The sequence below is a fragment of the Peromyscus eremicus genome, chromosome 13 (genome assembly GCF_949786415.1).
Source record: "Peromyscus eremicus chromosome 13, PerEre_H2_v1, whole genome shotgun sequence".
NCBI classification, from domain to species: domain Eukaryota; kingdom Metazoa; phylum Chordata; class Mammalia; order Rodentia; family Cricetidae; genus Peromyscus; species Peromyscus eremicus.
In genome coordinates this window covers 18,486,930-18,511,077 of record NC_081429.1, presented here as the reverse complement: position 1 = coordinate 18,511,077, position 24,148 = coordinate 18,486,930, and the positions used below count along the sequence as shown (strand labels likewise).

The following is a 24,148-nucleotide window of genomic DNA, read 5'->3' as shown; positions in this document are numbered from 1 at the left end:
CGTGTGTTCGCCACTAGCTCATGTGTGTACATTTACAACGGTTAAATACAACTTAACATTGAGGTGGTTTTCAGTGATACGGGTCAGATTTCAGAAGTCCATAGTCACATGTCCTCAGTGCCTCCTCTACCGGACTGTGCTGTATAGGACATTTCCTTCATTGCAGAAAGAGCTGTGTACACTTAAACTCCTCCACTCCCCCCCCCCCCCCCCCCCCATGCTCCTGGCATCAAATTGTCCATGTGCTGTAATTGTTATGGTTAATGTGATTTGGAAGTCCTTTTTTTCTGTACCATATAGTTTCCTTCATTCTAAACCACTGCTTACTATCCCATAGTATTAAATCGCCTTCTGTTAAGAAATAGTTCCAGTTTTATATTTGCTACTAGAACTATTATGTATGCAGATACACCCATGGTATTAATTTCAAGGCTAGGGATTAAGGAAGTGGAATTCCAGGTTGAAGAGTATGTGCTTGGCAGTTTAGAAGCCTTTGGTAACAATTTGTCCTCCAAAAATGGAACTTCTTTCTTGAAATAGTAAGCATTCCTGGAAATCATAATTATGTAACTCAAGAACAGGAAGTGATGGTTGAGACCCTCTAGTTGCTCCCACCCCTTAATAAATACAAAAATCGAGAAGAAATGTCTCATTCAAAGACATTTTAGTGAATGGCATACCCTGGGCTGGAGCCCAGTGTGTTTTCAGCTCTACACATCCTTTGAATATACTGGTAAGAAGACTTGAATACTCTCTCAGCTCTCTCAGGGAGTTTGTGAAAGGCATTCCTGAATGGGGGAAGTTGTTTGCTTACTGCAGACACCTTGTAAGCCGTTGAGTTCTTACCGTGTGGGTCTGCAGTGGGGTCTTTATAAGAAGTGTGAGGAGCAGAGGCTGGCTCTTCGAAGGACTCTGGGAGTAGCATTTTTGTTAAGGACTTACGCTTGTTATGTTAGGGCTTTGGTTACTGGATTGTTTTTAGTCAAACTAGCTACTTGTTGCCTTTACAACTTTAAGCCATTCTACATACTGAAGTCACAGTTTAATTTTTATATGACGGAACCACTGTTCAACAATTTTCCTGACATATTTTCTGTTTGCATGCATGGCTACCTTGAAATACACATTCAATAAGAGAGATGGAGTTTGCTGTAGGTTTCAATTGTTGCTCTTCTCTCCGTTGTTAGCAAGCTTGTTTCTTTCACAATGGAAGTAGGAGAACTTGTCTCTCTTAACCATTAGAAGACCTTCTCTGTGGCCCTTTCACTCTCATGGCAGTAGACAGGAAGCCTTTAGTTTGGGAGTTACTACAGACAGCTGCTTTAGTGGTGAAGGACATTTCATGGGAGACTTTTGCTTTGGTAGCAGGCCTGGAAGGCTTTAGGCAGCCACGTTTACCATATTTCCTTTCTGAAGTGTGCTAAGTGGTCTTAAGTTGTTAGCCTGCCAAAAAGTGCCGCTGACTTAGGAATTCTGTCAGTTGTGTTTTGTAGTGAAAGCTGCCAGAGGGGGGTCACCGTGAGTCTTTGTGGAGCCTTGAGTTTCAGGTTGGGTAAAGATGGGAGAGAAAGGGTGATTAAGAAGCACCTCGCATTAGCATAATGGAATCTAAAGAAACCGCCCCACCTTCCCAGGCGACCTCTCTTTTAATCACCCACCTGTTACATTCCTTTCACATTGATAAGCAAAAAACTAACCTAGATCCACATGGATTAGTCAGCGCTGTGGGGATCAAAAGTGCCCTTTACTTTTACAAGAGAGAAAAGTGGAGAAGTGCCAGACCGTGAGCATGTGAACAGCAGGTCAGTCCCTTAAAACTGGAGTCAGGGCCACTGAGACAGAGGCTCAGCCCGTGAAGGCGGAAGATGACCTGAGCTCAGTTTTTGCGACCCACGTGGTAGAAGGAAAAAAGGACTCCTGCAGGTTGTCCTCTGACCTCCTCCCATGTCTGTCTCTGTCTCTGTCTTTGTCTCTGTCTGTCTGTCTGTCTGTCTCTCTCTGTCTCTCTCTACACACACACACACACACACACACACACACACACACACTTGTGCACACATACATCTTAAGTATGTGCACACACATACCTTGTGTGTGTGAGCATACATACATTCTTGTGGGTATCCACCCCCCACACAAATAAATGAAATGTAAAAACAAAACATCCAACCCTTTAAAAAGTTACACAAATGACTCAGTCTCCTTGAATCTTTATTTTCTCATCTGTAAAGTTGGGGGATGAGCATAAAATATCCATATAACTTGGTTACTAGAGGGATAGGACAAGTTTAGTGCATCCTTTCCAAAGAAGAACCAGGTTGTCCCAACTATTTGGCTTTCAAATGAAATACAAGACAAATCCTGGGAGGAATTTGTTTTTAGGAAACTCTGGTAAGAGTCAGTAAGACTAGGATAGTGCTCCTGCTGTGAGCTACCCAGAGGTCTGAATTAGTTTGGAACAGTAAGTAGAAACCATTTACCAATGAAAGGCAGAGGATTTGAGGAAAAAACAAAGTGCAAACCCAGGGAAGCTCACATCACGCTGGCTTGAAAATGGAGTGCCACTTGCGGGAGTGGGAAAGGGCCAGAAATGGATCAAGTAGAGCGTGAAGTGAGAGAACCATCGGGCATAAGCTTTCCACACGCCCTGACTTCTTTTAAGACTGTGCTTGTACAAGGGGCTGGCAGGAAGGAATGGTCAAGGTAGACTGAGGAATTGGCTAAGCTAATTATTCCAGGAATTCTAGCACTTAGGGGGCAGAGGCCGAAGGATTACAGATTGGAGACCGACAAGATCAGGATCCTGTCTCAAATGGGAAACAAAAGACAACCCTGGCTGAGCCTTGAATATCCATTTCTAGCACATACACAGATGGAGGGGCAGGCTAGAGAGCTGTGCACAAACTTTCCAAGACACTGAAACACCTCTCCAGACACGGGGATTTCCCAGAAGCCAAGTAAAGGACACCAGGACAGCAGTGGCCCAGACTCCTGCACTGTAGAGAGCAGAGATTCCCTAAGGAGCAGGCAGGTTGAAAACAGAAAGGCCCAAAACGTCTGGGTCTATTACTTTTACCGTATTACCTGAAATACTTAGTTTTGAACAGTTTTGAGATCTGTAGAGAGTATAAAGAATGAGAGTCAGACTGAGGGAAGGAAAGCAGGTCGGAGCAACTGACTCTCAGTGGCTCCAAATAGACCCTGCAAAGACCTCAAAAGGACCCTTGTCAACAATGGATACAACAGAACAATGCAAATAAATAAAAGAACGAAAGGAAATGTTCAGATAATTAGAGGAGAATATTGGCACATTGACTTAACCGGTAGAAAATCTGAGTAATGAAGGAGAAGTTATGAAATCTTACTCTTTTTGATGCTGTTGTAAATAGAAATTGTTTAATTTATCTTTAGAATACTAATATTAAAAATACGTGGTTGTTAGCCCAAACTTTACTTTTAGTTTTTCTTTGATTTATTGTATTTAACATCGTGGCATCTGGATTCAATAGCTTTTTTTTTTAACTTCTGTTTTATTTGTGTGTCTCTCCGTGTGTGCCGTGTGTGTGCAGGTGCCTGTGGAGGTCAGAAAAGGGTCTTGGGTCCACCAGAGCTGGGAACTGAACCCTGGTCCTCCAGAGGAGCAGAAGGGCTGCTCCTTCTCTCCAGCCCCTGAATGTTTTAGTCCCTTGCAGAACAGATAGTTTTAGTTCTTTTCCTTGCTTCCTTTGGTCCGGCCGGAAGCTCCCGTGGAATGTTTCATAGACGTGGTAATGTCCATCCTTGTCTTGTTCCTGGTCTCTGGGAGCAATCTTCAGCTCAGGTGTCACATCGCTTTATGGGTGGGGTGCGGTGATGTACAGCTCATTTTTCAAGTGGAAAAAGCACTCATTTCTAGATTGTAGACTCTCTTAATCAAGAAGTGGTGTTATGTTGCTAAGTCTTTTCTTGCATCAGTTGGGACAATTATTTTCTTTTAAACTTTGATCTTATTGGTCTGGCATGTTATATGGATCTTTTTTTTTTTCACATGTTGGACCATCCTTACTTTCTTAGAATAAATCTCACTTGCCCATGGTCTGTATGATCTTTTTACTATGTTGCTGGATTAAATTTTTTTAAATCAGTTTTTATTTATTTATTTTCTGTGTATGGGTGTTTTGTCTGCATGCATGTCTGTATCACATGCATGTCTGTATCACATGCATGTCTGGAGCGCTCACAGTTCCTGGGACTGGAGTTATATATAGATGGTTGTGAACTGCCATGGAGGTGTTAGGAATTAAACCCGGCTCCCTTGGAAGAGCACCAGCTCTTAACTGTTGAACCACCTCTCCAGCCCCATAGTTCCTTACTTTTTGAAAAGATTTTTTTCACCTATATTCACTTTAGTCTATACATTTTAGTCGTTACATTTTTCCAGAAAAAAATTATTGTTTTTTGTTTGTCTTTGGTATCATAATGCTGGCCTCATAGAATGAGTTAGGAAGTCTTCTGTTATTCTATTTATAGAAGAATTTAAGATGGGTTTTTTAAATTAAGTTTTCAGCCTAGTATCTCTGAAGTCATTTAGTTACTCTGACTCAAAAGTCCTTTGCTATCAACAGGTAACATGTCACAGACCCTGCAAAGCCAACTGTAGGCTCTAAATGGTTACATTTTTCTTTCTGGCCTCTTTGAAGGCAGTTTTGTTTGTAACGATTTTGAATTTCATCCCGAGTGAGTTTTGAGCTAGTGAGTCCCGAGAAGAAGTGCCAGTGCAGGGCTCCTTTGCCTGAAGCTCTTTGCTCTCACCTGTCTTCCTGATGAATGTTCCTGTCAGTTATGGTGTAATTCAGTCCCAGATTTCCTCCTGTTTCTGTGATTTCTACCTTTCATTAATATTCGCTGATGAAGCATCTCTGGGTTCATTAACTTTCGTTCTTTTTCTCTTTTTACTGTGCTGAGTCTTGAACGCTGGGCTTCACATGTACTAGGTGTGTGTTGTGTTTTACCACCGAGGCCCATCCCAAGCTCTTTGTTCATGGTTTTTCTAGCTCTTGGGGTATATAGACCTTGATTGTTGATGTGTCTTCAGCTTCTTCATGCGCAGTTTCCCATGACTTTTCTTGTCGATGGGTCTTCCTGTCTGTGTCTCATTTATACACACGAATTTTTTCACATAGCTTATATTTGACTGTGTGTTAGTTACATTTAAAGTTGGCAGTGTGAATATTGCAGTGTGGCTGTTCTGAGAATTAGGTTTTCCCCTTTTAGGATACATTGTTGCTGCTTGTGCCTGCCAATTTTTTTGTTTGTTTTTGTTTGTTTTTTCCAGACAGGGTTTCTCTGTGTAGTTTTGGGGCCTGTCCTGGATGTCGCTCTGTAGACCAGGCTGGCCCTGAACTCACAGAGATCCACCTGGCTCTGCCTCCCGAGTGCTGGGATGAAAGGCATGTGCCACCACTGCCTGGCCTGTTGTGGACTCTTCCAAATTAGTTCTTGAGATCACTGCTTCGTGTTGTGTTTAGCCCCTGAAGGCCTCTGCTCAGGTAGTCATTTAGTAGTCATTTGACAGAGATGCCTTCATGCTGAAACTTGGCTGCCTCCTTCTCTTGGTTAAAACGAACCACTTTCTAGTTTATAAAATTTTAATAGAATTGATGCTGACAGTTTTGTCAGTTTCTGTGAGGGAATAGACTTTCGGATTGAACTTTTCTGACATATTTTTGCTAACGGTTTCGTGTGTCTGAATAACCAACCATTCATCAAGGAAGACATCACAGGAATATTGGAAATATTGGGAATTGAAGGAAATGAAAACCAGTGCAGAAAACATTATGGGATACAGCTACAGTAGATTAGAAGGAATTTATAGCTTTAAGTGCATGTGTGTTATAACGTGGGTTTCATGAACATTGCCTGGGGCAAGGCAAATCTGCTGCCAGGTTTTATAAAATTGTATTGGCACGCAGCCTTGGAAAATGTGTGCCTGTGAAGCTTACTTTTGTGGATTAGAGATGGAGTTTCTGCCAGAGACGTAGATCTGGGCTGCTGTGTAGTTTTGTGTGGCTGAGATTGTGTTCATGATGAGTTTTGTTTTAAACAGTGGCTCCACAGGACTCTTTAGGTCAGAGTTCTCTCCTCTGGTTCTTTGGTTAGAAACAGGTTCCTTTTGGAGTTTTAGGATTCTGCATAGCTGTCATGTCGCAGTTCCACCACAGAGGCAGCGTGTGGGACTGAGCAGTAGGGATAAAGGAGAAGAGAGAAAGAAGAGCGAGCATTTTCTGGCAGAGGCACATTTTCTGGGTCCTCCGGCTGGAGAGAGGATGGCCTTGTCAGTGTTGTGTTTTCGTGCAGGTCTGCACAGGAGCTGCTTTCGTTTCCATGCAGCAGAATAGAAGGTGCCAGCAGAGACCAACAAAACAAGCCGGAAACTCGGCCCAGTTTCTGGTCGTTCTTCACAGTTCTGCTTCCCTCTGCACTCTGCCCGTTATTAACTTTTAGTCTTGAGGAAATGACTCTTACTATGCTATCAACAGGTTTTGCTAACAATCTCATGCCTCTGACTTCATCAAGGAAGACATCACAGGAATACTGGAAATATTTTAATTTGAGGGAAATGAAAACCAGGACAGAAAACATTATGGGATATGATAAAGCAGATTAGAAGGAATTCAGTTTGTCAGTAGGTTTTTACTTTTAAGTAGCGCAGGCAAGAGCGTAGCTTACTCCACTTTGTTAGTATTGGAGCCACATTTATCAGATGCTTCTTATGCATATATTTGTGCTTTCCATTACACCCTTTGTGGAACACGCAATGCTTGTGACAGCTACAGTAGTGATTTCCCCAAGGCTCAAGGTTTAGATGTAGACTTGGAGACTACAACTCTTGGTTGCACAGAGGTAAGTTATTGAGACAGAGCTATGGCAGAAACGGTCTATAAACTTCTTTCCCTGTTTCAGACAACAGTGTGTCAACTGCCCGTGCTTTCTAATTCTCACAATTAGCCTACTAGATAAATGTTCTATTATTCCCATTTTAAGAATGAGGTACAAAGAGGTTAGGTAGTTTGCCCAAGGCTATATCCATAATAAATGATTCAAGCCTAAAGATAAGGGACGTGTGTTAAAAGTTTGTTCAACAACATTCACTTCTGTGAAAATTTTTACGTATGAGCCAAAGTAGAGAATAGTGAGACAAACCCTTTAGATAGTGTTCACTCAGCCTTCAACAATATTATGCTTTGCTCGTTTTAACTTTTCAACTTTTAAAAAAAGTTTCAGTGAATATAAAAGCATATTTTAGATTTCTCATAAGTACCAGAATAAAAAAGACAATGAAAATATCAATATCATCATAATATAAAAAGTAAAAACTAATTTCCTTTATATGTCTAACATCTGTTGGGGTGTCCATTTTTATCGATTGTCTCAGAAGTGTTTCTCATAATTGGTTCAGCTCAGTATCTTGGTGTACCTCCATACCCTTATTTGTTGATGGATCTCCACATCTTCAAAGATCTGCCTGGACCCTAACCCTGGCTCCAGCAGTCCTTGCCCGATATAACGTTAAGTTCTTTTAAAGTAAGTTTGCAATTTGGAGTAGTTGTATTTTTATTATAATATTTAAGATGTACAATGTGTATTATATGGAATGATTTTAGATTTATAGAAAAAGTACGAAGATAGTACAGAGGTCCCCCTCCACTCTGCACCCAGTCTGTCTCCCTTGACTTCATTGATTGATTCCTTAAGTACATTTGCCAAGACTGTGGTGCCAGCATTGGTGTATTGCTAGTAATTGCAAATGCATCTCTATTTTGATTTGATCAGTTTCTTTGCTAATCTTCTCTGTTTTCTGTCCAGAGTCCAGTTCAGGATTTACACTTGTAGTTGTTTCTGCTTGAACTTTTCTGGACTGTAATAGTTTCTCAGTCTTTCCTTGTTTTTTTCATGACCTTGAAGTTTGAAGTCTCAAGCAGGTATTTTGTGGGATGTTCAGCATTAGCTGTATCTCTCAGCATTAGACAGGCGTTGGGAGTGTCTAGGAGGTACCATGAGGTACAGTTCATTCGTTATGGTTTACTTCTGTTTTTTCTTAAGTCGTCCCCAAAAGTTCCTATGCTCCCAAGGTCAGGCAAAAACTTCAGAGGACCCTCCCTAGTCTTTCCTGTTTCATAAGCTTAGGCATTTTTTTCCCTTTGTTGTTGATTTATCCTTTTTTTTAAAAAAAAATTTATTTATTTATTATGTATACAGCGTGTATGACTGCAGGCCAGAAGAGGGCACCAGATCTCATTACAGATGGTTGTGAGCCACCATGTGGGTGCTGGGGATTGAACTCAGGACCTCTGGGAGAGCAGTCAGTGCTCTTAACCTTTGAGCCATCTCTCCAGCCCCCGATTTATCCTTTTAATATGCTTTACTCTAAGGAAACTGAAAGATACAGACGTTAGTATCATTCTGTTTTCTTCTCTTCCTCTCCTTACTGACAGATAGTGCCAGTTCCTGTTCTTGTCCCTGTGTCATTACACTTCTTGCTCTGCAGGACAGTCTCTGACTGACTTTGGTGGTGTCCACTTGTATTCAGTATTCATTCATATTGGCCTTAAGCCCATAAATTTGTCCTGTTGCTATTCCTTGGAAAACATTTAGCACATGCATGGTTCCTTTTGTAATTCACAGATATTTTCCAATTTGTCCCTGGATGAACGTTGCCTTTCTGCATCATTGGTCTGCAAGTACTGGCGTGACCTTTGCTTGGATTTCCAGTTCTGGAAGCAGCTGGATCTTAGCAGTCGTCAGCAGGTATGGAGTTGAATTCTATTAAGAGCCTTATTTGCCCTACTCAGTTGAATAAACATCTTTATTCTCTTTTCAAATGACTGCAATTTACAATGGTAAGCTTTCTTTTTTAAAAAAAGTTCTAAAAAATTTAATGCTACACACACACACACACACACACACACATACACACATTGGGTGTGTATATAAGGTCAAGTGAAAGCTACATTCTGTGGTGGAAAACATAGTTTCTAATGCAGACTGGAGCTGGGAGTCTTCTCTCTGTTGTAATCTCTTGCATCTCCCTTTATCATCATCATTTTAAAGCCATGAACCTTTTCATTTAGGGAGGTCACATCCGAATAGTGTAATGGTAGAGAGTGTTGGCACACAGGCATCCACCCGTCTGCCACGTGCTGGTCCACAGCTTTAGACATAAGAATTCATCTCTCTCTCCTCAACTTTAGTAGGAGATACTGTTATTTCGTGTTTTATGGATAAAGAAATGGAGTAAATTGGGCTAAAATAACTCTTTGAAAAAAACAAACAACTTCTGGCAGTTTTCCAATTTTCCAATTGTTCAGTTGCTCAGTATACTTACTAGATCAAGAAAACAGATGGAATTTATAGTGCTGATTGCAGACAGTTTATTAGAGTTCTTGGGTTCATTCTTTAAATGGTAGTTGGTATTTGGCATTAGAAATGTATGAAAACATCCAATAAAGATATGATCTTACTGGAATCCTAAACTGCTCTAAATCTCTCATGATATTTACCATTGGTGCACTGGGAAGTAGCTGATGACAGAGGTTTTCTTAAAAAAGAAGCAGATCTGTAACATTTGCTGATTATTAGGGTATGGATAACCCCACCATGCTTTATTTCAGGCTGCTCCTGCCTGCTGTCAAGTGCAGATTACGAGGATGTGCGTAGTAGGCTTTTGTGAGTTGGTCCAAGCAAGTGCTGACACACCACTGGTAGTTTATGAACCACACTTTCTAAGAAGATTAAGCAAGTTCCAGAGCTTTCATAATAAGCCTTTCTGTCTTGCCTCCTCATTGATAAGAGGCTAAGATGGCTACAGAGCTAGTTGGTTACTTGCTTGGGTTCTGAACTATATGTACAGCAGGAATGCTCAGGCCAGTAGGAGGTGGCCCTTGGCCTCCTCCTGACTGCTCTTCCCCCCCAGGCTCACACTGAGCCCTTCCAAACTGCTTTCAGCGGACACACACAGAGCTCTCCCTCCCAGCACACTCAGCATTTAGTCTACTCTTTCTGCATTTTAAGCTTTATCTGCATTTTCTCTTTCCCTTATTTTTAATCGAAAGAACTTGAATAACATTAACTCTGATTTTTCTTTAAATGTGGTGATTGGGCTGGGAACATGCGTGGTTGGCATTTTATTATTACTTTAAATTCAGATGGCCATGTGAGTTTTTTTTGCCAGATGAATTATGTTTACTTGTATTTAGTATTGAATGTTATGAGTAAAGATTTTTTGACAAAGCTCTATAGCCTTTGATATTTTGATACACAGTGATGCATTTTCTCACCTGTGAATTTATTACCCTGAGGTAGTATTCTGGTAGCAGTAAACTTGCAGTTTATATACTGTGCTACCATCTGATATCAAGTGTAGACATTCAGTTCATGGGGCTGGGAATGTAGCTCAGTGGTAGAGTGCTTGCCTACTATGTGCACGGACCTATGGTCAGTTCTTACACCAAAACAAAACAAAACAAACCCCCTAAAACACACCAAACTAAACCAGAAACCAGTATGTGTATCATACTGATTTATATGTAATAATTGCTTAGTTGTAAAACCTTTTAAATCTCAGTGTAGATTTGTTTGTAGATTTTGGTGAGCTTGAAGGTTTAATTAAATTGAGCCCCCCAAATGATTGATTTTTAGGGTTTTGATGAAAAGTAACATGCATATTCTCCTTGTATTCTGATACTACTTCTAGAACCAAATCCATGGAGATCATTGCACACTCACAGCCAGTGTCTATAGAGCTCTTGTGCCCAGGAGCTAGTGTAGACCTCTTAGGTTAAGGTCCTGTAACCCTGCCTCCCCTCATATGCCGCTTGCAGACCCTAGGAGTCAGTCTTTCTACAGTAAACAGCTACAAGCTGAGGTGCCCCAGCTGTCACCCCGGCCTTGGTAAGTAGCTGCAGCTGTCCAGTGAGCTCAGGAAAAGAGTCTGCTTACATTTTCTAATTTATAATTAAGGATACAATCGGAAAGGTTACAAGTCACCATAGGGATATTTGGTCTTTAGCACTTCAGTGTTGATTATTAACTTTGTGCTGACAGTTCTTACGACCTAATCTCCGGCAAACCTTTTCTTCCCCTCCTTGGGGTTAGAGGGATGACAGATCTACTCTCTGGTCACCTATTTAGTGTTTGTTTTTCTCACTGGAGTTTGAACCCAGGGCTTCTTTCATGCCAGGTGAGCATTCTCCACTGAACTCTGTCTCTAGCGCTACCTGTTAGTCTTTATGGTCACCACTCTTCCGGAGCTCCACTCTCAGTCACCTCTTTACTGTGTTCAGGAAGAGCAAGTGACCCCGACACTCAAAAAGTTCCAAGGGTTTTAGGACATTGTACCAGAAACTGGGAACAAAGAAAAAGTATATAGATATATTATTATACCACAGTTCTTGATAAACTTTAAAAGAAAGCTTTTCTTTTAATTGTGTTTTTCATGCTATAATATAATTATTACTGATTGGTATAAATTATACAAAGTAGTTTTCCACTTTCAGCAAAGTTTAATTTTATTGTATCTTTTTCTCTCCTAGGTTACTGATGAATTATTGGAAAAAATTGCATCCAGAAGTCAGAATATAATTGAAATCAACATTTCTGATTGTCGCAGTATGTCTGATACTGGCGTGTGTGTTTTAGCGTTTAAGTGTCCTGGACTTCTTAGGTATACGGCCTACAGGTGTAAACAGCTTTCTGATACCTCTATCATTGCGGTCGCCTCTCACTGTCCTTTCCTGCAGAAAGTCCATGTAGGCAACCAGGACAAACTCACGGATGAAGGACTCAAGCAGGTAAATGCATGGCCTCTGCTGAGCGCGCTCACACACCAGTTAAACAGCTCTGGCAGCAACAGTTTGAAAGGTTGTTGTGTGACAAATGGTGACTAGAGGTAGAGTGAGTCATCTTTTCTGTGTAGTGGTGACTGTTTGCTAAGAAGGAGGAGCCAGTCAGATGTGTTAATTTTGTTGTGTTCTACACCCAGTGCTGTGACCAGCCATTTTATTAGCACCTTTTTAAAATTTAATTTTTAAATTTAAAAAAATATTAATTTTTTGTTAACATTTATTTTTAAGTTGGTCTATACCAGATTTTGCTTTAAGTTACAGTATTCAGTTTGGGTCTGAATAAGGTTTTTTTTTTTTTTTTTTTTTGGTTTTTCGAGACAGGGTTTCTCTGTGTAGCTTTGCGCCTTTCCTGGGACTCACTTGGTAGCCCAGGCTGGCCTCGAACTCACAGAGATCTGCCTGGCTCTGCCTCCCGAGTGCTAGGATTAAAGGCGTGCGCCACCACCGCCTGGCCCTGAATAAGTTTTTAAAAGTTAACTTTTAATTTCCATTTTATGTTATTAGATGGCATATTTTAAACATGGTTTAAAATACCAGTGTACCATAAATGGAAGTTCAAATTAAAGAGTATAAAATAAGACAAAAATGGTAACTACATATATTTGGCTTAATAATTGGAATTAAATCAGCTCAGTATTACACATCCTTCTTACACTCTTCCTTTTGGAATAGCAGTTAACATTTCGTGACAGAATGGCTTACTCATTCACGAAGGAAGCTCCTTAAGTTGAAGTATTATATGTGAATGTTTTGGAAGTTGAATGTGAGGAGAACTTTGGAAGACTGTCTTGAATACAGTCTACTGAGTGTGACCACTCACTGTTTATCAAGGACGTCGCCAGCTTACAGGAGAGTCTCTGTCACTGCCCAGGCATGCTGTGAAGCAACACCTTTCCTTATTTTAATATTTTCTGATTCATTTCTACTCTGGACAGGTGAAGCATTTCATAGCATTCTTAAAATCAATTATATTAATCTTTTCTGGAGAAATATACATTTTTTTTGGATGTAGCATGATTTATTTCTTACAGGATTTTTTTTCAGCGTTTCATATTTCACAGAGAAACATTTTTTAAAAGTCAATGTATTAACAGCTGGATTATCTTTACATATTCAAGTGTCATGTAACACAATAGGCATCACATTTGCAGTCCACTGGGGATGCTCTGAGTAATTCTTGTGAAAAAGAATAAAATCATAGTTGTGGTTGAAGCCGAGGGAAATTAGCAAGTTTTTTAAGGGACAGAATATGTTGTGACAATCAAATATTACAAACTTTACAACTCTGAAACTGATTATGTAATAATTCTACTCCATTATGTGAGTCATTTTATGAGTTTGTTAACTTATTTTAATATTTGTTTTAGATTTTTATGGTTTTTGAATTATGAAGAAGCGTCATACAATGCAGTATTCTGATTGAAATAGGAAAGCTGTCTGAATATTTCCTCCATATTTGTTCTTCAGTAATCACATAGTATTCTCATTGTAATATAGAATAACATTTTCCCATTAAAAAAAAGATTTATTTATTTATTATGTATACAGTGTTCTGTCTGCATGTATGCCTGCAGGCCAGAAGAAGAGGGTACCAGATATCATTTCAGATGGCTGTGAGCCATCATATGGTTGCTGGGAATTGAACTCAGGACCTCTGGAAGAACAGCCAGTGCTTTTAACTGCTGAGCCACCTCTCCAGCCCCTAAATTTTATGTGCATTGGTGTTTTGCCTGCATGTATATCTGTGTAAGGGTGTCGAATCCCCTGCAACTTCAGTTACAGACAGTTGTGAGCTGCCCTGTGGGTGCTGGGAATTCAACCTAGGTCTTCTGGAAGAGCATCCAGTGCTCTTAACCACTGAGCTATCTTTCCAGCCCCTGTTTTCCCAATCTTAACTGTGCTGTAGCAAGGTGTAGCAAAAGTTGGGCTGTAGGTGTAACCAACCGTCTTGTTAAATAAGAAACACAGAACCAATGCAAAGAAGAAAGCCAAGAGATCAGAGCTAAGAGCCTTACCCGCCTGCTGCAGCTAGCCTCTTAAGCCAAGAGACCTCTCCAAAAGAGAGCTACTTTCTGTCTGTTTGTCTTTATATAGACTTTCTGTTCTGCCTTCTCATTGGTTGTAAACCCAACCACGTGACTGCCTCGTCACTGCCTGTCTGTACAGACCTCCAGACACACATTGGAGCGTGTGTCTCCAATGCTGGCTGTATCCTTGAACACATAGAGATCTACCTAGCTCTGCCTACCAAGTGCTGGGATTAAAGGTGTGGGCCACGAACGCCCAGCTCTGCTATGGCTTGCTATTAGCTCTGGCCCCCAGGCAACTTTATTTATTAACATACAAATAAAATCACATTTTAGTACAAATAAAATATCACCATATTGGGCTGTTTATTTGATTGCTCTGACTGAGTGGTGTTACTGGTATATAGAAAGAGAATGGATTTTATGTATACATAAACAATTAAGATTTGGTGTGCAGTGTACATTTGTTTCCTGTTTTATTCTATATTACTGTGTTAAATAAATGTTGCCCTTGACCCACCTAGTGAATTAATTTTATAACCTACTGATAATTTGATAATTGTGCTGTGAAGTGTATTATGGTTTTAGTAAAGCAATACTTTTATAATGAGCTATTTATGATTAACAGTTTTCTGTGATTATTATTTTTCTTTGAACTCAGTAATTTAGCAGTTAATTGATTCTGTTGATTCATCCCCCCCCCATTTCTGACAATAAACTGACAAGTGGTTCAGAAATGTATACATGCTTTTTATTGATAATGTCTTTGAACTGTCTTTCCTTCCTAAGTGCTACAATTTTGACTGGTTTTAGCAAACATGGAATGTATATGCTTTTTGAGTTATTATTTTTTTTTTTACAAGCAATTACTTAAAGCATTTTCATTTAAAGCTCTAATAGATCAAGACTATGATGTTTAAAGTATTGAATACTGCTTGATAATGTTTCTCAGACTATAGTGATGTACTTAAAAGTTTGGCTGTTTAGAAAAAAGTTTTCTTCCTTCATTTTGTGTGCGTGTGCGTGTGCGTGTGCGTGTGCGTGTGTGTGTGTGTGTGTGTGTGTGTGTGTGCGCACATGTCATGGTGCACAAGTGGAGGAAAGAGGATACCTTGCAAGAGTCAGCTGTATCCTTCTCTCACATGGGTCCCAGAGATTGACCTCAGGCCACCAGGCTGGCGGCAAGCGCCTTTACCTGCTGAGTTATCTTGCCAACCACAAGTTGGGCTGTTTTGACTAAACATTATCTTCTTTATAAAATATTATCAAAAGAATGTTGATATTTTATTTGTATCTCCATAGAAATCATGCCATATAATCTTATCAGTGAAAAAATTTTACCAATATATTCTATCTCTGTCATACTTGTAAGACTGTACTCATGAATCTGGGGGGAAAGAGCAATTTAATTAAGAGTAATAGGCTATTTTAGTTTTCTTAATATTTTATCATATAGAATTTTTTTTTTTTTTTTTTCAAGACCAGGTTTCTCTGTGTAGTTTTGGTGCCTGTCCTGGATCTTGCTCTGTAGCCCAGGCTGGCCTCGAACTCACACAGATCCACCTGCCTCTGCCTCCCGAGTGCTGGGATTAAAGTAGAATTTGTTTTTAAGGAAGTGGTTGTTAATAGTCAACTCATTAAATAAGTTTAAGAAATTGTATCCATTGTTACTATCTTATGTGACAGTCACAACCTAGTTTGAGTCATAGAACTCAGATATTTCTGAAAATAAGCCAGTGTAGATTTTCTCCATACTAAAGTAGTACTTACAAATTAAATCATCAGTAAGTTTCAATCTAGTTATGCTATGAATTTTTTAGTTTTCAAAAAATAAATATTTAGGCTAGAGACACAGCTCAGTGGTATGCTTAGGCTATGCAAGGCCCTGGTTTCAGTCTCCAGCGCTGCCCAAACAGACAAACAAACCAACAGAAACAATAAAAAACAAAACCAATCCATGAGCAAAATCTTTGAGCAGGCAGCTCTAAAGCTCTGTGGAAATGTCTGAAAGCTGCCAGAGATGGCAGATCATCCAGGTCCCCACTGGAAACAGCAGTATGGGGACATACATGGTCAGGAAACAATACATGCTAGCCTAATCTACAGAGTGAACTCCAAGTCAGCCAGAACTATATCAGAAACAAAACCAACACCTCAAAAACAAAAACACAAAAAGGCCAACTAAGAGTAGAAGGAATATGGCATTGTGGCTTTAAAAAAACAAAACAAAAAAAAAAACAACAACAAAAAACAAACCAAGAACCCCCGAAATCAATTTGTGTCCCAGTCTCTTCCTTGGCTATCAACAGTCATAAAGATAGCAATGTATTCCCAGTGTGTGGGGCACAGGTCCCTGGTCCAGAGGGGATAGTGCAGATCTATCTTACTTGCAAGTTACTCTGTGTGTGTGTGTGTGTGTGTGTGTGTGTGTGTGTGTGTGTGAGAGAGAGAGAGAGAGAGAGAGAGAGAGAGAGAGAGAGAGAGAGAGAGAGAGAGAGAGAGAGAGGGGTGGTGGTTTTCCTTTTAAACGTGTTATTTCTGGAAACCTCTTTTGAAATCCTGGTTGCCAAAGCAGTTGGTCCCAGGGACTGAAGGAGAGTCTACCTTCCCAAGTCACCATATTGTGTTATTCTACCTAATATTTGCTTATTGTTATTTCACGTGTGTATGTGTGTGCCTGAGTGGGTATACATGCATCACTGTGGAGACCAGAAGAGGGCGTCGGACCCCAGAACTGGATTTACTGGTGCCTGGGAGCTGTTTGCCGTGGATGCTCATATCTGAACCCAAGTTCTCTACAGCAGTAGCAACTGATCTTAACCGCTGTGCCATCTTTCTAGCCCTTCTAATACCCAATTTTGGACTAAAGTCACAAGACGTGCAAGAATAAAAAATATGGTACACTGAAAGATCTTAAAAAATGGACAGACTCCATCCTTGAGGAAACCTAAGCAATGGACTCCTGAGATTAACGTTTAAAATCAGTTTTGTTTTTTAAAGTATACACAAAAAGCTGAAGAAAATTACAAAGAACTAAAGGAAAACAAAATTGTATATAAATAATAAGAAAATGGAAGAATACATATCTTTATGTACACATGGAATTTTCTCATAAATAGACTGTCTTTTAACAAACTTAAAAATACTGAATTATACAAAGTAGTTTCTGGGACCATGATGGAATGAACTGGAAACCTAACAGGAAAGTTGTAAAATGGTCAAATATTTGGAAATTGAACATTATACTCATACCCTGTGGCTCATAGGAGAAATCACAAAGGAATTTAGAAAGGACTGTGGAATGAGTGAAAGTGAAGTACTGCACAGAAGAATGTCTGAGAGTCAACATGTGCTCTACCAAGAGGGTGATTTACAGTTTCAGAGCTTACAGCAAACAGCGTAGACCTCAGATCATTAACCTCTGTGTATATCCGAAGGCATTTGTGAGTGAAGAGCAAGCTTAGCCCAAGGCAAGCAGAGGGAAGAAAATAGTAATAATCAGTCATAAAACCAGGAACAGGAGACTATAGAAAAGCAAAACCCAAACAAATTCTTTTCTATAAGCCATCAACTTGACAGACTTGAAATTGGTTGAGTAAGGGTGGGGGAGGGGGTAAGGAAGAGACTCAGATTACTAAATCCTAAGTAAGAGTGGACATTGCTACTGAATTACATGAAACACAATACATGGAAAAAAAAGAGTCAAATTAGCCAAAATGGAAAAATGCCTAGGAATAAAACTACAAACTGATTCAAGAATTAGAAAGTCTGCAGACTTAAATTAAGTCATGAGATGGAATTGTTGGAGAATCCGCTTTAACATTTAAAGGAGAATTAACACTAACCTTTTTTGCGTGTTCCAGAAAGTTCGAGGGAGCTTATTCGTACATGTAACTAACCAGCCATTTAACCAGTCAGTGGTCACAAAAACAACCGAAGAGCTCTCTAATGAGTTGATAACAGTCCTTAGCAAGGTTTTAGCAGAATTCAGTGGACTTATAAAAAAGATCCTGTTATAAGCAAGTGTGATTGATCCCAGGAATCCAAGCATGATTCAACATGGAAAAATGCATTAACATGAAAAGAAACGCTGCCTCTGTTTGCAGGTGACATCCTTTTGTGTGTAGAAAACATTAAAAAAAATTAACCAGATTTTTAGTGGAGTACCAGGATTAAAAATCTTGAACTAGAACCCGGACACTCTTTACAGTAGCATCCAAACCATGTATCTCCTTTTTAACAAATGCTTTGGATCTGTTCTGTAAAATTTGATGTGTTGGACTTTCATTTAGTTGAGAATATTTCAAGTGATTCTTGAGGTGTGCCTTTTTTCCTCCCTCCCTCCCTTCCCCCTCCCTCCCTCCCCCTTTCCCTCCCCCCCTCTTTTCCTCCCTCTTTTCCTCTCTCCCTCCCTCCTTTCTCCCCTCCCCCATGAGTTATTTAAAGAAACATTGCTTAATTTGTAAATATTTGGAAAGTTAAGGGATATTTCTGTTACTAATTTTTAGTTTAATTGTGGTCTCACAACAGTGTGTAATTGCTATTTTTTTTAGCTTTGTTAAGCTGGCTTTCATGATCCAGAATTTAGTCTTTCTTGCTGAATAATCCTTGTGAACTTTCCAAGAATCTGTATTCTTGTCTTAATGAATGAGATGGGCTATAGTAATCCATCTTATGCAGTCAATTGATGGTGTAGTTGAATTCAGTTCAGCCATACCCTTACTGTTTTTATTTGTTTTGGGTTTGTCTTGTCTGGTAGATCTGCTAATTTGGGACAGAAGGATATTAATATCCATAACCACCATATTGGATTCATTTGTTTTTCCTGTAGCTAGCTTTGGCTTCACACATTCTCACATTTCATGACTGGTTGCATACTCTGTCGTTGATTATTATGGCATCTTGATGTATTTTGTCCCCTTTGTCATTATTTATTTCCCATGTTATTCCTGGTTAACTTCTTAAACTGAAGTTTGTACTGTCTGAAGTTATTATAGCTATTTCAGGTTTTTTTCTTTAAGTTTTAATTGTGTTGTTTTTCTTCTTATATTTCTGAATCATTACTTTGAAGTAGTTTCTTTTTATCTCAACTTAAAATTCTCAATGTACAGCATTTGCCTAATAAAGCCCTTTTGTCCACTCAAGTCCTTTTAAAATTAATGGAAAATCTAATATGCTTCCAAGTTTTGTGAATGTACTCTGCACATCTTAATACATTTATTTGTTGGCTTATTTATGTGTGTGCATAGCAGCATGCATGTGTATGTCAGAGAACAACTTGTGGCTTCCTTCAGCTCCCACCCACTATGTGGGTCCCAGGGGTCAGACTCTGGTGGTTGGGTCTGGTTCCAAATACCCTTCCCGAGCCATCTGTTTGGTCCCTATATAAGTTAAAAAAGACTTTTAAAAGGAGCAGTTTTATATTCAAAGCAAAACTGTGAGGAATATGCAGAGAATCCTGCTTCCGTGCATGTGTGATGTCCTTCATTGTCCCTCACTGGTTTATTTATTAGAAGTGCTAAGGCGTCACTAACAATCATTGTTCTGCATCCAGAGTTGGTGTTAGCGTTTACTGTTCTTACATATTCTGAGCTTAGATACATGATGTACATTTTAAGATTATAATAACATTTTCACTGTTCTAAAAAGCCTTATTGCTCTAAGAATCCTCTTCATTCTACATTATACTCCTGCCCTTGGCCTCCACTTTTCTTTCTATTTTCTTCCTAATTTTAACTGTTCTAGACTGTCTTTATTCCATCTGAAGTTATACATTGTGTAGCTTTTTCAAAATTGACTTTTTTCCACTTAGTCATACATGTTTAAAGTTTATGTCTTTTTATAGCTCATTTCTCTTTAGCAGTTAATAATCTTGACATTCAGTTTATTTCTCCTCCATTCAACTACAGTAGGATATCTTGGTTTATACCCAACTTAGGCAATTATGAATATGTAGCTGGAGAATTTTTCTCCAGCTCCCACCACCAAGTCCCGCCAGTCCCAGAGCCCACTTATAAAATAAACACACAAACTCTTACATTATTTAAACTGCTTGGCCATTAGCTCAGGCCTATCATTGTCTAGCTCTTACTCTTATATTTAGCCCATTTCTATTAATCTTTACTTTGCCTCATGGCTCATGGCTTACTGGTACCTTACATCTTCCTTGTCCTGGCAGCGGCTCCAGGCAGTCTCCCTCTTCCCTTCCTGTTCCCTCAATTCTTTTCTCTGTTAGTCCCGCCTATACTTCCTGTCTGGCTATTGGCCAATCAGAGTTTATTTATATATAGCGATATCCACAGCATGAATAAAATTGTTATAGTTTTTTTGCATAGAATTTTTTTTAAAGATTTATTATGCATACAGATGTATTCTGCATGTCAGAAGAAGGCACCAGACTTCATTATAGATGGTTGTGAGCCACCACGTGGTTGCTGGGAATTGAACTCAGGACCTCTGGAAGAGTAGCCAATGCTCTTAACTTCTGAGCTCTCTCTCCAGCCTTGTCTATGCCTTTTAATTGGTGCTTTTTTGTCGTCCAACTTTAAACATTTCACTCTGTTCTCTTGCATACTTTATGAGAGGTTTTGCGGAGGGAGGATGTCTTTATCATTTGCCTTCCTACAGGGTTTTTTATTTCTTTCTTTTTTTTTTGAGACAGAGTTTCTTTGTGTAGCTTTGCGCCTTTCCTGGATCTCACTCTGTAGCCCAGACTGGCCTTGAACTCACAGAGATCCACCTGGCTCTGCCTCCCGAGTGCTGGGATTAAAGGCGTGTGCCACCACTGCCCAGCTTTATTTCACCTTTGAAATATTTTCTATAGTTTGATAATTCCTTGTATTATTTAAGCTTCATAGGTTGGCTTGTGGTGTCTAATCTGGGGAAGCTTAGGCCCATCTGCTTTAAATGCTACCGTTCCTTCCTTCTGGTATTCTATAGTCCCTTTTCTATTACGCTATGCTTCTGTAGTGGCCAGTGGGCTCTTGGCCATTCCATTGCACCTCTTCAGTCTTTTCTGTTTGCTTTCAGTTTTGGAAGTTACTATTTTCATACAATCAACCCCTCTCCCCTCTGCCCCCGCAATATTCCACTGAGCTCTGTCCAGTCTGCTAATGAACATTTTTATTTCTAACTTTGATTACTTTTTAGAATTTCTACCTCTCATTCATCTGTTCTTTCATGTTGCCTATATTTTCCATTAAAATCCTCAGTATATTAGACATAATTAAAAACAGTCCTGGTCTAATAATTCCATATTCTAGCTCTGTCAGACTCTAGTTCTAATGATTTTTAATTCTCCTTTACCTGTCTGTATATTTACCTGTACCCTTTAATACTCTGTGGATATTATAGTTTGACAAACGGTACTTCTGTCTGGAGTGTGGGAAGGATTGTGTATGGTAGGCGGAGTCTTCTGTAGTCCTGTGATGAGGGCTGTTAACTTTCGGTGAGTGTGCACCTGCAGTGTTAAAATCCCCTGGCGCTTCTGTTTTTGCTTCTGCCTTAGGTGGGATAGGAGGAGCACAGGAGACCGAAGTTGGGTATGTCCCAAGGCAAAGGACTTCCCAGGGGCAGGGCTTAGGCTCTGACAAAACTCCAGCATGTGAGGCTCTGGTAAAAGGTTTCTCCCGAGCACCAGCCCTGTTAAGGACAGAATGTAGATGGGCATGTGACACACAGCTCTAACCCCAGGACTTGGTTTTCTGTGAGATCTCTAGGCCAGGGTTACAAGGTGGGACCTTGTCCTCGCAGAATACAGTGGAACGAAACAACCCAGACTTTTCTGGTGTATTCAGAATGCTCTCTCCCACGGTCAGAATCATGACGTGATTTCTCTGACCCAGCTGTGAAGACTGGAACTTCTGTCAGTGACTTATCCAGTGCGAGGGTCTTAGAGCCACACTTCCTGTGGGTCCCATTCTCAGAGTGTCTGTCCAGAGCCTTGAGCAGTTTGTTTATTTCAGCTCAGGCCTTCCTATTTCCTGCTGCTTCTGCCAGGAGGTCTGGGTTCTGGTAAAATGTGACCGTCTGTAGCAGTTTGCCCTGCGTCCTTGTTTCTCAGATGGAGGAAAAAAGTGCTGACTTCTCAGTTTGCTTGGCTTTTTACGCTGGTAGGATTCAGGAGATGAGAAAGCAGAGATTGTTTCATTAATAGATATAGTGATTCCTGAGTGATCAACTTTATCTCTCACGTGCTCAGTCTTCTGCTCATTATGGTGGGTCTATGGAAAGTTGACAGTGTTTCCTAGATCTTTCTACCGGATGGTCTCGATAAACCTTCATGTAGGAGCTATGCTGGCTGGCTTTATGTCAACTTGACACATGCTATAGTCATCGGAGAGGAGGGGACCTCATTTGAGAATATGCTCCAGATGATAGGGCCATAAGCTTATAATCCTGTGAGACATGTTCTTATTTACTGACCAGTGTGGGGAGGGTCTGTCCCACTGTAGATGGGTACACTCCTGGGCTGGTGGTCCTGGGTTCTATAGAAAACAAGCTGAGTAAGCCATGAGGATCAAGCCAGTAAGCAGCACTCCTCTATGGCCTCTGTATCAGCTCTTGCCTCCAAGTTCCTGCCCTGTTTGAGGTTTTGTCCTGACTTCCTTTGGTGATGACCAGTGATGTGGAAGTGTAAGCCAAATAAACCCTTTCCTCCCCAAGGTGCCTTGGTCATGGTGTTTCTTTATAGCAAGCACGGTGACTAAGACAGAGATATATCTTATTTTCAAGGTCCCACCTTTGTGTGGGTCTCAACTGGTTGGCAGGGATCTGATGGAGATCTGTCCACTGGCAGTCGGGGCTCCAGTGTCTTTAGTGTGGTCTTCATTGATAGAGAATCCCATGTTTAGAAGACTTGTGTGCCATTTCTGTGATGTGAGACTTGGGAAAGCTTACAGAGAAAGGTACAGGGTGTGGTTGGTGCTCTTTGAATGTTTTACTGTGGGACATGGACAGACTTTTACAACATTGAGAGACTGGAAGGACATCAACAAGGTTTACTGATTTGACACTGCCTGGAGAGTCTAGAACCTGGGACATTTATGGATACAATAATGGTAATTAGTTCAGTCAGGATTTATCTACTTTGTGGGGGAAGTTGTCTAAAACAGGACTGTAAATGACATGGCAGTAACTGGTGTTTTTTCCTTTGGTAGTGAGTCATACTGGCTTGCTTCCTGAGACTTCTCTAACAACTGGCTTGAACTGAAATAATGAGACTATCTGTGGCAATTGTCTGCTTGGTCCTTTCCTTGCCATGATGTCATTTCCTTGTAGATAAAACCATCAAAATCACTTGTAAATGTTAGTGTGCCATGCAAGCAACTGAACTATCTCGTCTGAGCCTGACGTTTCACCAGCTTGTCGTCACACAGTGATGTGTAAGACTCCACCATATAAGCCCCAGTCATGGCATATATGTAAACCATTTTGCTGTCAGTGTTCTTCCTGATGCACTAATTGCTGAGCTCACAGGGAGTCTGTCCTTTGTTGCCCAGAATCCAAATGGATTGAGACTAAAACCAACAATGTTGGAATCAAATATATCAGATTTATTACTCAGAAACTTTTAAGTAGAGGATATTGCTTCTTCCAGAGCTAAATGGGCTTGTTAACATGACTCTGGCATTTGGCCATCTGACTTAGAGCTGGATAAAACAGACCAGCAAAGGAGTCCCAGTCAGAGGAGTCAAGAGTGCTTGCTTCTTGGGAACAGTCTGTTCCTAAGGGAAAGGAGTGTGGAGATGCAATGAACATGTCTCCTTTATTAGTTATAGAGGGATCAGTGTACCCATGAGGAGTGCAGCTACTTGGACTTTCTCCAGAAGGAGGAAGCCTTTGCTCTACCTAGTGTATCTTCTTCTTATAGTTATCTGTTCCAGCCAGCCAGCTGCTTCCTTTCCCCAGAATTCAGCCCTCTTATATATCTTCCTCTGGCTCTTATCCTTTCATCTTGTGACAGAATTTCTGTAGTTTTTGCTTTGATTGGAGTTTGTGTCTTTCTACCTTCTTTTGTTTTTATATTATCATTAGTGGAGCTCCAAGATTTCCCTGTTGCATTAGTGCATTGATGTGTTGCTACTGAATGGAATTGCCTTCTTAAACATAGCTAGGATACTCTGAAGAGTCTACCTTGGACATCTTGTATATAAGGGCTGTTGCAGTAATGCCATTGTAATATGTCTTCCGCATAGTCCATTAGTTCTTTTCATCTTGATGTTGGATTCAATTATCCTA

The 24,148-nt window shown here is 40.2% G+C and overlaps 1 protein-coding gene across 1 annotated transcript in view; it reads left to right on the top strand.

Moving 5' to 3' along the window:
* The window catches only part of Fbxl17 (F-box and leucine rich repeat protein 17), a 449,538-nt gene that overhangs the window by 3,902 nt on the left and 421,488 nt on the right, over nt 1-24,148 (top strand). Inside the window, exons 2-3 of the mRNA XM_059277888.1 lie at nt 8,665-8,787; nt 11,571-11,828. Coding sequence (XP_059133871.1) covers nt 8,665-8,787; nt 11,571-11,828 — 381 coding nt within the window. The remainder of the gene's footprint in view (nt 1-8,664; nt 8,788-11,570; nt 11,829-24,148) is intronic.